The 14,338-nt window shown below is 39.7% G+C and overlaps 1 protein-coding gene across 1 annotated transcript in view; it reads left to right on the forward strand.

Moving 5' to 3' along the window:
- The window catches only part of TTC39A (tetratricopeptide repeat domain 39A), a 50,887-nt gene that overhangs the window by 5,485 nt on the left and 31,064 nt on the right, over positions 1-14,338 (forward strand). Inside the window, exons 2-3 of the mRNA XM_075155791.1 lie at positions 6,056-6,160; positions 13,681-13,812. Coding sequence (XP_075011892.1) covers positions 6,056-6,160; positions 13,681-13,812 — 237 coding nt within the window. The remainder of the gene's footprint in view (positions 1-6,055; positions 6,161-13,680; positions 13,813-14,338) is intronic.

Here is a 14,338-nt window from a genome sequence, read left to right on the forward strand (position 1 = left end):
AGGAATGACCTGGCAAACTTTAAAAGGCTAAAGAAAGCAATCCTAGATGTATCCTGGTATCTCCCAAGGTGTCTGTGATTATCCAGCATTATGAGAACAGAAAGTGGTGTTATGGCAAGAATTTCTAAACTCAGTGGTGATAGTTTTGAAAACGTGCAATGGGAAGAACACCCTGGTGTCAGTGACAGTGCTTACCACACGTGGTGGCCTGCCTATCAGCAAGCCAGGCTGTGTTCCTATGTTGGAGGTGTCTTAGGTGGTTTTTTTGTAAGGAACTAAAATGCAGACCTTTGAAATGTGCTTTGGGATGCTCCTCACAGCTGTGAATGGTTGAAGTGTTAGCACCGATGGAGCTTTGGTAGCCCGAGTGGCACAGTGTTTGTAGGGAGCAATATGGTTTTACTACTCCTTCCTTTTTGGAAAGAATGAAGCCCCTTTGGGCATGTGAGACTAATCTCTTCTCAGTTCCATTTCATACTCTATAAAGAAGTTTTTTAAGGATTTATTACTTTTTTCTGACTATGTGGCTAGAAACAACCCTCTCTAAATCTCTTCGTAAAGACAGAGAGAATGTAATGCTAATTGTTGTTTCTCTGTACATGCTGAGCTCTCCACTATCATAGTAGTAAGGTGTGCTGCCAGGTATATTCACTGTTGATGCAGGTAGCTTAAAAGAGCTGCAAAAATATGTGTTGGTGCAACCCTGTCCTTTCTGCCAGCGCTGTGTTTGTGCTGCCTTTTAATAGCATAAGATTAGCATTGTCATGTAAAAATTGAAACTGTATGTTACCCAGAGAGCCCTTGATATAAAGTGAGTAAAGTGCGTAAAGTAAAACACCGTCTTGTCCAAATTGTTAAATATAAAATCAAGAGCAAATACTTCAAAATTACTTAAGAGGAAACTTTAGAGCTGAAATTGTAACCCTTCAGATGAACAGCCGTGTTCTCCGTGCCTTCCATGTAGTAAGGCTGTGCTGAACAGTTTCTGTTGTGTTGCAGAAGAAATGTTTCAGTGGGGCAACAGGAGCAGAAGCCAGCTGTGCAGTATAGGTAGAATTATTGCAGCAATCAAACCAGAACCCAGGCTGGTATTCGCTAGAGTAGCTTTAGTGATGTTTCTGAATAAGATGAAAACAGAATCAGTCATCATTGAGCCCAATTGCCCTAGTGCTGTTCAAGCCCCTGAGATAGAAGGTCCTTAGTATGATTACAGAGATTTTGCTGTGAAATTTCTTTGGCATGGGAATATAATCTTTCCATTAGATGCTTTTCTTTGATCTTGCATCTCACTTGCTTCACGTGTTTGGGATATACTTGGGAAAACAGGGTGTGCTTCCACTGCTCCCCCCTCCAAGAGTCTCCTGATAATGGAGAGAAGAGAGTCAACTCCTGAGTCACCAGCACTTGGTCTTCTCTGTGGTGGTTTCTCATCAAGTACTGGTTTAGCTCAATTGTGCTTGATTCTGTGTTTTATTCTCTTCCTCCAAATCAAGTTACCCATGTACACTACCTCAACTGACTTATGCAGATAATGTAGATTTGGCAGAGAAATGCATCCGTATTTTAGGATATGAATGATTTAACTTGCTTGCAGTATTTCTAAATACTGAAGGAGCTCTTGAATTACTATTAAAAGCATTACTATAAAGGCACAAATTTCAGGCTTACCTTTTTTTGCAAAGTTCTGATGATTACTGAGGTAAAATGAGTCAGTAGTTCAGCATTTTGCAGAATACTAGGTTTAAGATCCTTTTTATTAATGAAATCCATAAAACCCAATGACAAATCATGAAGCATATGTGCTGCAGACTTATAGTAAGAAATCACTCAACATCATGCACACAGTGAAAAAAAATTTATGCAGAAATATGGTAACTCCCATGCTCAAAAAAGCCTTCCCTCCCCCCTGCTTTTGACCATGGAAAACATCATGATTCTTTACTTTCGAAAGGGCTTTACTTTTCATTAATACTCAGAAATTTAATTTTGCTTTGTTCTGCTTATTTATTTTGTTCGATATTGCTGTTGGCAAAGGATTTGATGCTTAAGTAAAGAGGGCATTGCCTAAGATGTCCCAAGTAATTGTGCTTCCGACTTGAGACAATGGGGATGCAGAGGAGTAAGGAGATCAGGTCTTACCTTAAGTCAGAGGATACACTGTAATTACGATTTGTGAAGCACCCCCAGTCACGGTTCCCAGGGCAGAGAACGATGATTTCGTGAATAATAAAACCACAATGAGAACTATATGACTGTCTTTACAAGACCTGCGACCAAAAAGCAAAAAAAGAAAGAAGCTTCTAAAACCAAGGGGGAAGTGGCCTAAATTTGGAAATATTTCAGATCTTAATTTTTTAGATTTGTTTTCTTCAGTTAAAAGAAAACATTGATATATGTGAGGGTAGAGAGGTTGCATGCTGAAGGTTGTCTGAGCATGTAATTGTTACCAGAGAAGCGGTATGCAAATAAAAACCTGCCAGCTCAAGTCTTGAAGAACTTGGCAGAAACAGCCAGAGCCTTCACCTTACAGAACTTTAAAGACTGTTTGGAGAAATACAGTATCAATTAGAAATTGTATAAACAGCTAGTGAAAATGATGAATGATCTTTTCAGAGTAGCTCATGATCCTGCCATGGAAGCGCCCTGGTTAATTCTAAGTTGTAAGCAGTAGTTATTCCCAACTGGGGAAAAAAAACCTGGTAACGTCTTTTATCTCCTGCTGTGAGAGATACACAGCGCTGTTAGGAACATGTAATGGAGTCATTAACAGGGCAGCCTGTGGATCTATTACAATAATTTTTATACCAAATGCAGCACAGGCTTTTCCTGTATGGGATGTCATTAGAAACAGCAAGAGATTTTAATCAGGTACGTTAATGTCTTTAGAGTATCTTCCTGAAATTATCCTTTGCTTGTTTATCATTTTTGGGTCTTCCTTCAGCAGTTGATATCTTCATTATTGGTACTGCTTTTGTGTAATCTAACAAATAAGACCATGTATAGGAGAAAAGACATGTATAATTTTTAATATTAGATGCTGTTGGAGAAACTAACTTTTCTGAGTAGATCATACTGATCAACTTCTACAGTCCAGCTGTCGTAATGAGAGAGATGACTGCTTTTGCTGCTTGTAGCTGCCCTTCTTATGTACAGGACCAGTACTGCTGACGTGCCAGCAAAGCAGTTTGGAGCATACACTATTTTATTTTGGGCAAAATCGGCCAGATGAGCTCACTCCACTGATTAAATTGTTTATGCCAGCCCACCCCATTTCGCGTGACATTAAAGAGAGATTTTTACAAAGAACGTGTCAAGTCTCACTACCTCCCGAAGTTACAGGAACCAACAACAAGCAGCAGTTTGGCTGGTGGACTGAAGCCTGTTTTGTGGAGAATCCTTGCTGGGGAGAAGTACTTTCTTGTCTCTCGCGCCTATTTCTCACATTTGCAGCAATTAATGCCTCATTTCAGCTGGCCTCATTTGACTCTCCGTTCCCGTTCGTAGGTTTCCGATGTGGTCCACTGCCGCATGCAGTAATTTTTGTTGTTTCAGATCTCTAATTACAGGGGTGTTTGACTTCTGCCTAGTTCGTACTGAATGAAAGGTAGCTGATGCTGCCACTAATCCCAGACAGGTCTGTAGATCAAAGATACGCTGGCTGCTGCCAGCACTTCTACATTAGTAGTAAGTATCCAGGGATATATGAACTTCACGTGTCATGGACTGGCTTCCAAATCGCTCATTTGTAGTATGTTATAAGTGAACTAGCGATGCTCGTAACTCTCATCGTATCATCCATAACGACCAATCAGAGAGTACGGTATCGCAGGCAGACGCTGCCCTACCCTGCGCTCACACTGTGACTGTCACTCAGAGCTGGTTAAGTAGCACCGAGTGCTGCTGCTGCTGCTAGATGTATGCCCAAATGCTGAGTGGGCATACAAATTACTATGTCAGAAAACACAAGAGATTTAGCAGAAAGGTAAGTAGCAGCGCACAGCGTTTTCCATTTGGCTTAGAGGCGGTTCTGATCTTGCTGTTGAAAGCAGGAGAGAATCTGCAGCCCACTGAAGCATGACTAATCAGTTTGCTAAAATACTTAGCACGCTCTAGTTTAAAATATTTCTTCTGTATTGTTAACAGCAACAGATGATGATTTGTAGCATTTATGTAAGGTGTGTATTTTGTTCAGGTCTTAAGCCCTTCATTTGGGAACTACATCAAATGTCAGGTTTCCTTGGAGCATGAGGGAAGTGTGCAACTTGTATTTTTGCTGCTGCTGGGGTGGCACTGTGTTAACAATTCTTATTCCAGAAAAGGTGCCAAGTAATTAATATATCTTATTTGTGCTTTGAGCTTCAACAGTGTTTTTTTCTTTGTCATCTTTCTGTTTCAAAGGAATATTTTGAAAAGGATTATTTGTATTGAATGGGGTAATTCTCCTGCATGACAAGAAACAAACAAACAAAAAACTCAGGTAAAATGTTACTGGTCTAAATATTTTAAACCAGATGAGAATATGTTTTATATAGTGTTAAATATGCTATTTGGTTCAGGGACACAGGTTTAAAAAAAGCAGGTAAGAATTGTAATACATGTAAACAATAATTGGCAAAGTTTTTATTATTACGGTAAGTAAGGCTCAGAATAGTTAAGCAGACATGATATTGCATATTGTATGAGACAGATGCCAAGATTTGGTTAATCAATGTTTGCAAAGCACTTGGAGAGTCTATTGGGTGCAGAAGGAGTTGAAGTGTGATGACAACAGCTGCTATGAATGGTGTCCTATAATATTTCTCTCAAATTTCTAGTTCTGTTTTTCATATATGTAATTATGCTCTTCTTTTCTTTGCAGTCATTATTCTTAAAAACAAAAGCAAACCACTGCTGCAGTCGGTGGTTATTACTGATGCTATCTGTTTGTTCTGTGCTCCCCTGTCTTTTCCTTAAGAGGATACCAGGACTTTGCTTTCTGTTTTTCCTTTCAGCAGGCTCTGTGTTGTGCCATTTTTTAAGGAAGTAACATAGTTTCTAAGTCACAAGACAGAACACATCAGTTAGAGCTGTTCGGAGTCAGGAACATGATGAGGATTTGTTTGTATTTTGTTGGGGGAGCTTTTTTGTACAGACTTGTATACAAAATACTAGTGCATTATAGCTCTTTGATCATTAGATGCAGATGTTTCAGCTGTCCTAACATTGGCCAGGTTACCTTAACTTTGTTAGTGCAAGGTCTTATTGTTTCTTCTGTGGATTTTTTTTGCCCAGCAGTTCTGGTGGTGATGAACTTGGGCCAAACTTATTCAGCTGGTCTGTATTATCCTGTTGCCAGTAACCCAAAGACCAGCTGAGAACCCTTGTGACAGGTCAGGCTGACATGTGAATGTTGTAAAGGAGAAAAGTACAGCCAGAGCGAGCCACTGAGATAATCTTCTGACTTTGAGATGCAGCAGCAGGTTTTTTTGTTTGAGTGCAGTAGCACTTCTTAGGGACAGTGATGTTCCTAGGAGCATGCACAATGTGAAATTTTAACCCACCTGTAGTGGTCTACTGGTCAGGAACCATACTGAACATGAGCTGAACTAAAGCAGATGTTCCAGCAGCAGATATAATAATCTGATGCAGTTTGGCACTGTCTCATCCTTAAAGTGACAACCTGATCATAATGTCACTAGCCTGTAGTCTCTGATAGCCTTCCACACAGTCAGATGTGTGTTGTCCCCCAGTGCTTCTGTGTTCCTGATACTGGAGCTCATCAAAATGCCACGCTCCCACGCGGTAAATTCTGCATGTCCAGAGTCTTATGTACAGCACATGCAGTTTATCTTGTTTTCAGAAGGTACAAAACTTGAAGTGCTTTCCACATGTCGCAGAGTAAGAACATAGTTTAAAAAAAAAACCCACAAACATAATGGAAGACACTTTCATTTTTTGCAATCACTGGAAATGGAATAGCAGATTATACATGGGAATAAGGCTAGAACTGAAGATGAGGAGTTCAAATGTAGAAGGAGAACAGATGCGCTGAGTTTTTTCTCTCTTCTTCTGGCAGGTCACCTACATCAGATCTCAACATGGCATTGCATGAGTGTATGGCAGCTCTGGATTTATTTCTTAACAACAAGTTCTCGGATGCTTTGGCTTCTTTACAAGCAAAGTAAGTTGATTACTTTTACTAGTTTTCCTCTGTTTATTTTTCTTTGCTTCACCATCTCTCAGGAGAATTGACAGCTAGTTCTCTGTTAATAGTTACTAAGACTGCATGGTTTTCGTTCAGAAGGGGGTGGTAGGTTAACGTGTTAAGTTTTGGGGAAGACAGAATAAGTGCTTTACACTTGGGCGAGGAAGTAACAAGATTCATCAAAGGTAACTACAAAAAGTACAGAATTGTTGTCCAAAGAAGTAATCCTTCAGCTGTAGTACAGTATGTGAGATTCTTGCTCCTGGAAGAATAAAAACCAACTTCTGTCACTTTTTTTTTTTCCTCCTTTCCCATATTTTTCTGCATATTGTGAGAATTTGAGAATTTATAGTTTTGAGTCTAAATGAGCAACTGACTACAAATTGCCAGGTTTGGGACACATTACTTTAGGTATGATTTCTTTTTTTGTTTGTTTTTTAATAACCGCTTGCAGAAACTTTCTCACAGCTTATTTTGCAATTCAGTGTTGTGGTCATGCACTCTGTTTCCTAATTACATTGTAGCCCAGCATGTAATCAGTGGCCCAGCTGCAAGCAGTGAGGTCATAAAATAGCTTCTAAAAATTGTGTCTTTACCATGTCTGTGATTTTTCATACCCTGTCCTGAAGCTTCTAAAAATTGTGTCTTTACCATGTCTGTGATTTTTCATACCCTGTCCTGAAGTTACCTGTCGTCTTGGCTTGTTGAAGTCTGTGGTTAATTCACATTTTTTTCCTCCAATTTGTTCCATTTATTTTTAAGCCATCAGCAAATTACATCATGCCTTCTTTCAGGCCACTGGAATATTAAACAAGTAAAATTCATAGGTAATGCAGTAGTGTGTGTTTGATATGCATCGGGGTAACTATAGTGAATACTGTGTATCTGCTTTGCTGAGGTATCAGCCTCAGTCTTTGATGCTTAAGAATCTGTAGCTTAACCATGTAAGTACACTCTGTGAAAGACGGAGTGAAAGACAGTCATGATAAATTGTAGGCTGAGATGTATTAATACTAGTTTTATTCACAGCAGTGTCGTTTTGTGTTTATATATCATCAGAAGATATCATAAAAATGGGAAGAAGAATAAACTGTGTTTTCATTAAATTCTGACAGTAAAGCCCCTGTGCCCATCTGGAAATGCTTACTTAGTGCTTAGCATAAAATAGGGAGATATTTTATTGAAGGGGGTTTCCAAAACACTGCAAAAGCTAGTGAGGCTGTGGAGGTTTCTTTTCTGTAAATCCATTTTTCTTCTATTGCATATGGTTTTCATTCCGCTTTTGTTGGGCCCTGCAGAATATATTTCGTGAGCTGATCCTCTGTTTTTGTACCTGACTGTATTCCACACTGCAAAACCATTTTGAAACTGATTTTTCATGTCAGCCTGTTGTTATAAGGAGGCCCTTATTCCTGTTGCCTTTGGCAGTGAGGGAAATACAGACTTATGATCTTTGCAAGTGTAATGCAGAAACAGGATGCTAAATTTCCCCACAGATGATATCCATTATGGACACACTCCATCTCTTTAGGGAATGACAGGAGCTGTAGAGTGGGCACATGTGGTAATACTGAGTATTTTCTTTAGGAGTCATCAGTTCCTCACTAATGCCTTTTAGCGTGCTGAGATTTGAAATTGGTTTTCGCAGTCCATAAACATACTATCTTTGTTTAAAGAAATACTTTTCCGTTTTTACATGCTTGTAAAGAATTTCATATCATAGATTTTGCAGCTTTACCACCTATGTTGTAGGACATACTCTGCTCTGTATTACATTATTGCAGATTCATAAATTACTCACATTTGGCTTCCACAATAAGTGTATTTTCAACTGATTTTTACCATGTGTAACTGAGAGCAGATTTGGCAATGTATGTGAGTTAAATCGGAAGATCTTTCTGAGCAGCTTAAAAATAAATATCTGAGGATGGTGTCTAGACTTGTGTTGAGGTAAAGCTCTTTTTTTCCTGTTAGAAAAGCAAATTCATCATAAAGAGGAGATCTCGTTTCATAAAAAAATTCATCTGGCATTTTTGCTTCATGTTACATAACTTTTCTCGTTTCCTCAGCTACCTTTTAAGTTTTAGAGTCAGTTTTCTTTATTATCATTAACAATCATTGTACAATAGTGGGCTCCAATTATCTTGTGGTTTCTGCAGTAAGTTTAATTAAATTAATCTTTTATATCGAGTATTCACACTAAATCTAAGAACTCTTAAGAAATTCCTTAAATTCAGTCATCAAATGCGGCAGTGATTTTCAATATGTAACCTGTTAACTGAGACACTGAAACTGTTTAGTCATTGAAGTGGGGAAAAAATCTCATCTTCCTCCTCAACCCCGGGATACATACGGTAAATCGATTAAAAGCTGACCAGATTTTAGCCCTCATGTAATTGCAAACAGATAATCATAAATTAAAGGGGTGATTCTGGTGAGATGTCCCCTTTCCTTCCCCAAGACAAGTGTTTAATATTTTAATAATTATCCCGAAGGAAAGTGTGACATAATCATCTGATAGTTTGCTGATGTCAGATCACTTGGGAGAATGGTAAATAATAAAGATAAATTCATGACACAGAGTAATCTGGATCATTGGATGAGCTGCAACACATCTGTGTTGCTGCTTGCAGTATTATGAGTACAATATGAGAATGATTCATTCTGGGCAGTTGACTTTATTCTGAAAACAGTCTCCAAAAAGCACTTGGTGGTGTTTGGTGGAATGTTCATTCTAGAATGACTGTGTTTGAAAGGTAAGTTCAATCCTTTGATGTGGGAGTATCTCAGGTAGGTGTGAAGAGATTGTGTTACTGCTCTGCTACTTACTTGTGAAACTCTTACTGGAACAGTGTAGTTCTGTGGTACCTATTTACTATCACTGGAATTTTTAATACAAACCCAATTTACAATATTAAATGTTATCTTGTATATTCTCATCTTTAAAAAGTTTAAAGAGGTTACTAAGGGATGGAAGCCTTTTGTAATGGCTGTCTTCATGGTGTGGTGAAATGTTCTTGCCCTTGTAGAACAAAAGCAAACGTGAGGTTGTTCAGTGGGGTGGAGGAGCTTTCTCTGGGAACTGATCTGACAAAGAAGGTGTGCGATTGTCAAACTGAGAGCGGTGAAAGCGTTAGGAGAAGCACATGGAGGTAGAGTGAAGCTCTAGACAGTGTTTGGATAAAGATGGTGTACAGCTCTGCACAAAGCTTGAGTTAGCTATTTATGGTAAAGAACGTCAAGAACATGAAGGTCGTTATTTCTAGGGTGTTTTTATCTTTTTCTGCCTGGAGTCCAGAAGAACACAACTTTTGTATTATTTGTAAATAAATACATTGCTGCCAAAACATGACTTAATTGTTGGTTTCACCTCCCAGTTGAAAGAACTTACTAGATTCCAAATTTTGGAGGATGACTTAGATCAAAAAGGCTCAGCGGTACTCTTGAACCGCAGCTTTTTGGCTTAGACCAGACTTAGACCATTCTGGCGGCTTGTGGTAACTAGGGGACCAGGCTGGTGGCTGATGAGAATGGTCCTTCCTAGTTGTAAACTTAATGCTAGTGGGGAGTTTTCATAGGAAATGGGTTTTTATTGGAAAATGTTGATTCATCAAAACAGACAGTTTCTACAGAAGCCCACGCAGTAAGTCTAGCGGGTTGTTTGGACATTGGGTGGAACTTCTGATCAAAGATGAGGAAAGCGTTCGGGCCCCGTGTGACCACATTCTCCTGATGCAGTTTTGATTTGGGCCTCGATCTCTCACTCTTGGGTACACCTGGATGGACGGACTGTTGGCTGGTCTGTGGAGGGTCTTTCTCATTCTGTGCTGTTGCATTTGTTTTAGAAGCATCTTGGTATAAATCAGGGCATGGATTTGAACCTGGGGTTTCTGTAAGCTGGTGATGCATGTCCTGCCTGCTGGGTTATTGTAAAAGGATCCACAAAAAGATTTTGGGCACTGTGTTTTCCACAAAAAATACTAGCCCCTGGGTTAATTCTGAGGTCAAAACAAGCCAAGCTTTTTGATTTTTATACTTCAGGTGGAGGGAAGAGCTGTCACCATCCTCACTTAGGTACTTGTTTTCAAGCAGGAAGAAAAGTGTTCTCCAACAGTTCTTAAGAAAGGGCAGTGCTACAAGATGATAATGATTGCACCGTAGTTGGAGAACAGGCATGTGGCATAACTCCCTAAGTCCCTAAAGATATTACTTATAATCCTCTTATTCAGCCATGTGATACCAACTACTGGGATAAGTCATTAATCAGAATATTAGTTGTATTTATGTCATAAAGGCTTGTTAACTCCAACAATGTCCTGGGGAAAGTGCTGCTGAGGAATCAAAAGAAGAAAAAAAAAAAGCTATCAAGTTTAATTTGGGATTCATCCATGCAAAATGCAGGCCTTGGATGTAACTGGCAACTTTAATTGTATGGTTAGTATAAATAGCTTAAATAACTGTTACATTTGGTTGCATTTCTACCCACCTCCCAGCCACTGAAAAAAAAAGAGTAAATTTGAGTGTTGATAAATACCAGTGGACTAATGATAAACATTAATTATTATCTCCTTTAAATATTAGAAGCAAAATAGATGAAACCATTGATTAGGGCAGGAGTCATTTGGTATCAGAAGCAAATGACTGGAAAGGGAAATCCCTCTTCACCATGTATATGTGAAAAGTATCAATTTTCCTTTCCAATTTTGATTTTGAAAGCAAATTTCTAAAATTTTGGAAGGGGACTATTTTAGTGCCTTCCCTGTGCTTTGAATTTGAACCTTTGGAAGGGCTTTATTTTAATAAATATGAGATGAAGTATGTTTCTCTGCACCCAGTGAGGCTGATGATTAATCAAATGAACAGAAACACCTCATCAGGCTGGCATTTTATAGTATGTTCTTTTTTTTTCTACTTGGCATTATCAGTCGTGATGCAGGAGGCCAAGACAGAGCTGTCCTGACTCCACTGGATTTTAAACTAGTTTCTCCATTATCTCTCTGTTCTTCTTACTCATGTTGGAGATGAGATGGATGTTAGCGTAGTCTGGGGCTCACAGTACTTCGGCAGTAGGTGATTTCCCAAGATGGCTTTTATGCTAGATTGGTTTAGAGGTTGGTTAGAGCAGCTTTTTAGGTAATCTGTGGACATCGTGAGGGTAGCTAGGAATTAAGGACAGCCACAGAAGACAGGCTACAGTGGGGTTTAAAGATGTACACTGCAAATTTCTTCAGTACAGCCAGCCTGCTCTGTGCTGTGCGTATTGGAAAAAGTAGCCCTTTGTTGTCATTGTGAAGGTTGGCAAGGGAAGCACCAGGTATCTGTGTAATGCTCTCTGTGCCAGCGCTAGGTATTATTTGAGTCCCTAGATCGCAAAAACTATATATACAAAGAAAATTAGGATCATATCATCACTTGCATTTTTCTTTGGTGATTTTATTGCATAATGTCATTGAGAGGGGGTTACTTTAGGTGTAGACAAGGTTATTTTTTGGCTCTGGAAAACACTAACCAAACATCAGGGACTCCTGAGGATACTTAAGAGTGTTTTACTCCATCAAGCAAAAGAATTAATGCATAATAATGTATGAATTGTTAGAAGACTTAAAGGGATCCAGGTCACTGCAGTGAGTTATTAGATCATTGATTAGTGTAGGATTGTCTTAAGTTATCCTTAATTTCATCTTTCAATTCAATCCAGGTATCAAAACCTGGGGAGGCAAGTGTATTTCCACCGGCGAAATTGGTTGAGGTGTCTTTAAAGTTTGGCTTTTCCCCTTAAAACAAAACCACTGAATCAGAGTGGTTGAGGTTGGAAGGGACTTCTGGAGGTCACCTGCTCAAGCAGGGCCACCTAGACGTGGTTGCCCAGGACCGTGTCCAGACGGCTTTTGAATATCTCCAACAATACAGACTCTACAAGCCTTCTGGACAACCTGTGCCAGTGCTTCGTCACCCTGATAGTAAAAAAGTGTTTCCTGATGTTCAGACAGAGCCTCCTGTGTTTCAGTTTGTGCCCGTTGCCTCTGGTCCTGTCACTAGGCAATGAAAAGAGCCTGGCTTCGTCCCCTTCAGGTATTTCTGTACATTATAGGAACCCCCTGAGCTTTCTCTTCTCCAGGCAGAACAGTCCCAGCTCTCTCAGCCTTTCCTCATAGCAGAGATGTTCCAGTCCCTTAATCATCCTCATCGCCCCTCATTGGACTTTCTCGAGTATGTCCATGTACTGAGGAGCCCAGAACTGGACACAGTAGTCCAGGTGTGGCCTCACCAGTGCTGAGCAGAGAGGAAGGATCACCTCCCTCGACCTGCTGGCAGCAACACTCCTAATGCAGCCCAAGGTACCATTAGCCCTGTTTGCGGCAACGGCACATTGCTGGCACACCACTTTCTCCTTGATAGAAAAAGAAAATGAAGTGGCTCGTGTTGAGAAACAAACACCTGAGGTACACGTGTTGAGAATAGGTGTACTGAGGGTGGAGATTTTATTGAAAGGATATCCTTGTTTGACTGCAAGTGTTTTTGAATATTCTCTGCCATATAGAACTACCTGATCCATTCTAAAAGTGTGAACAATTGAAATAGCAATTGTTGCTCTTTTGCAGTATTTGTCTGAGTCATGCTCTTTGTCGGGGTGGATTAGCAAGGTCGACAGACAGTTTCTGTGGCAGGAATTCATCTGAGCTTGCCCTTCAACATATTTCCCAAGTCATCTTTGTTGGATCTCTAGGCCTGAAGATGTTTTGATTCATTTGCAGAGGATTATACCATACATAGGTACTGCTGAATGCTGTAAATGTGTGCAGTATATAAACCCTTCTTCCTGCCAGAGGAAAGATGCTGGCAATGGCTGCAGGTAGGAGTTAATTGTTTTCCTTGCACTAATGCCAAAGTTTTTGGCTTTCTGCAAAAGAGGCACCATCTGAAATCCCACGGAAGAATATTTAAGTTGAACAAATTGTGGTGGAAGGTTGACAGAAAGGGAGAGGAGGAAAAAGCTGTAATGTTTGGTGTAAACCGGAACGCTTCTGGTGGGAAGATCTGTTTGAAGAAGATTCTACTTTGGCCATGGTTATAGTATTGTGTTACTTGTCTCCTTGAGTCTGTCCTGAGTAACTGTCCCAAAATAGAAGAAGAATATCTGGATTTGTGTCATGTGTTGTAGTGACACATTAAAAAAACCCCATGATTCTGTGGTCAGCCATGTGAATGGTTAGCCATGTGGTTAATTCCTGTGCTTTGTTATGTATGTTAAATACCTACCCTTGGCTCAGAATTGGAACATCTTGGAACAGTTATTGAAACTGGAGCTGTAGACATGATTTCCTGTACAAATCTCAGTGTATTAGTGTTTCTTGATTGTTTTGCATATCCTTTGTGTTTGATTTCTACTTTATTTAGACCTAGTTCCCATCAGACTGCTCAGTTTCTGGAATTGGATTTGTATTTGTTTTTTTAAAAGTAATAATATAATCAAATCATCTTGTGTTTTCTTACAGAACTAAAGATAGTATGTATCATGCACTGACTTATGCCACCATATTGGAAATGCAAGCTATGATGACATTTGATCCTCAGGACATACTGAATGCAGGAAACACGATGAAGGAAGCTCAAGCCACCTGTCAAAAGTAAGTGTGGAGCAATTCAGTCAGTAAATAGTCCCTTCATAGGAAAGTTTTGAAAGACATACAGGTTAAAAAAGGAATGTAATTTAATAGAAATCATAGGAAAACTGAGGTTGGAAGGGACATCAGGAGGTCATCTAGTCCAACCTCCTGCTCAAAGGAGGGTCAGTTATGGGGTCAGACCACATAACTTAGAGTTTTCAGCAGTCTACTCTTGAAAACTTCAGTTTACGGCAGTATCTGATTTTTCTTGTCCATTAGATGTTTGTCCTATCTGTAGCCCGGTTCTGCTGTGTCTGGAAGTTATTTACCATTTACAGACACTGCAGAATCTTCCCATTTGGTGATGGTTGTACTGTAGCTATCTGTCTTTGAGTCAACTGTGCTCCCACTTCTGTACGCACATGGGCACGTGCACACATACACACACACACAAAATAAATCAAAAAGCCCCCTTATCCCCTTCCTTTACATGAAGGGTAAAAGGCAGATCCCAGGAGACCGTGTTGACTAAGTTCTGTATGGAATA

This window comes from Calonectris borealis, chromosome 8 (assembly GCF_964195595.1).
Source record: "Calonectris borealis chromosome 8, bCalBor7.hap1.2, whole genome shotgun sequence".
Taxonomy (NCBI): Eukaryota; Metazoa; Chordata; class Aves; order Procellariiformes; family Procellariidae; genus Calonectris; species Calonectris borealis.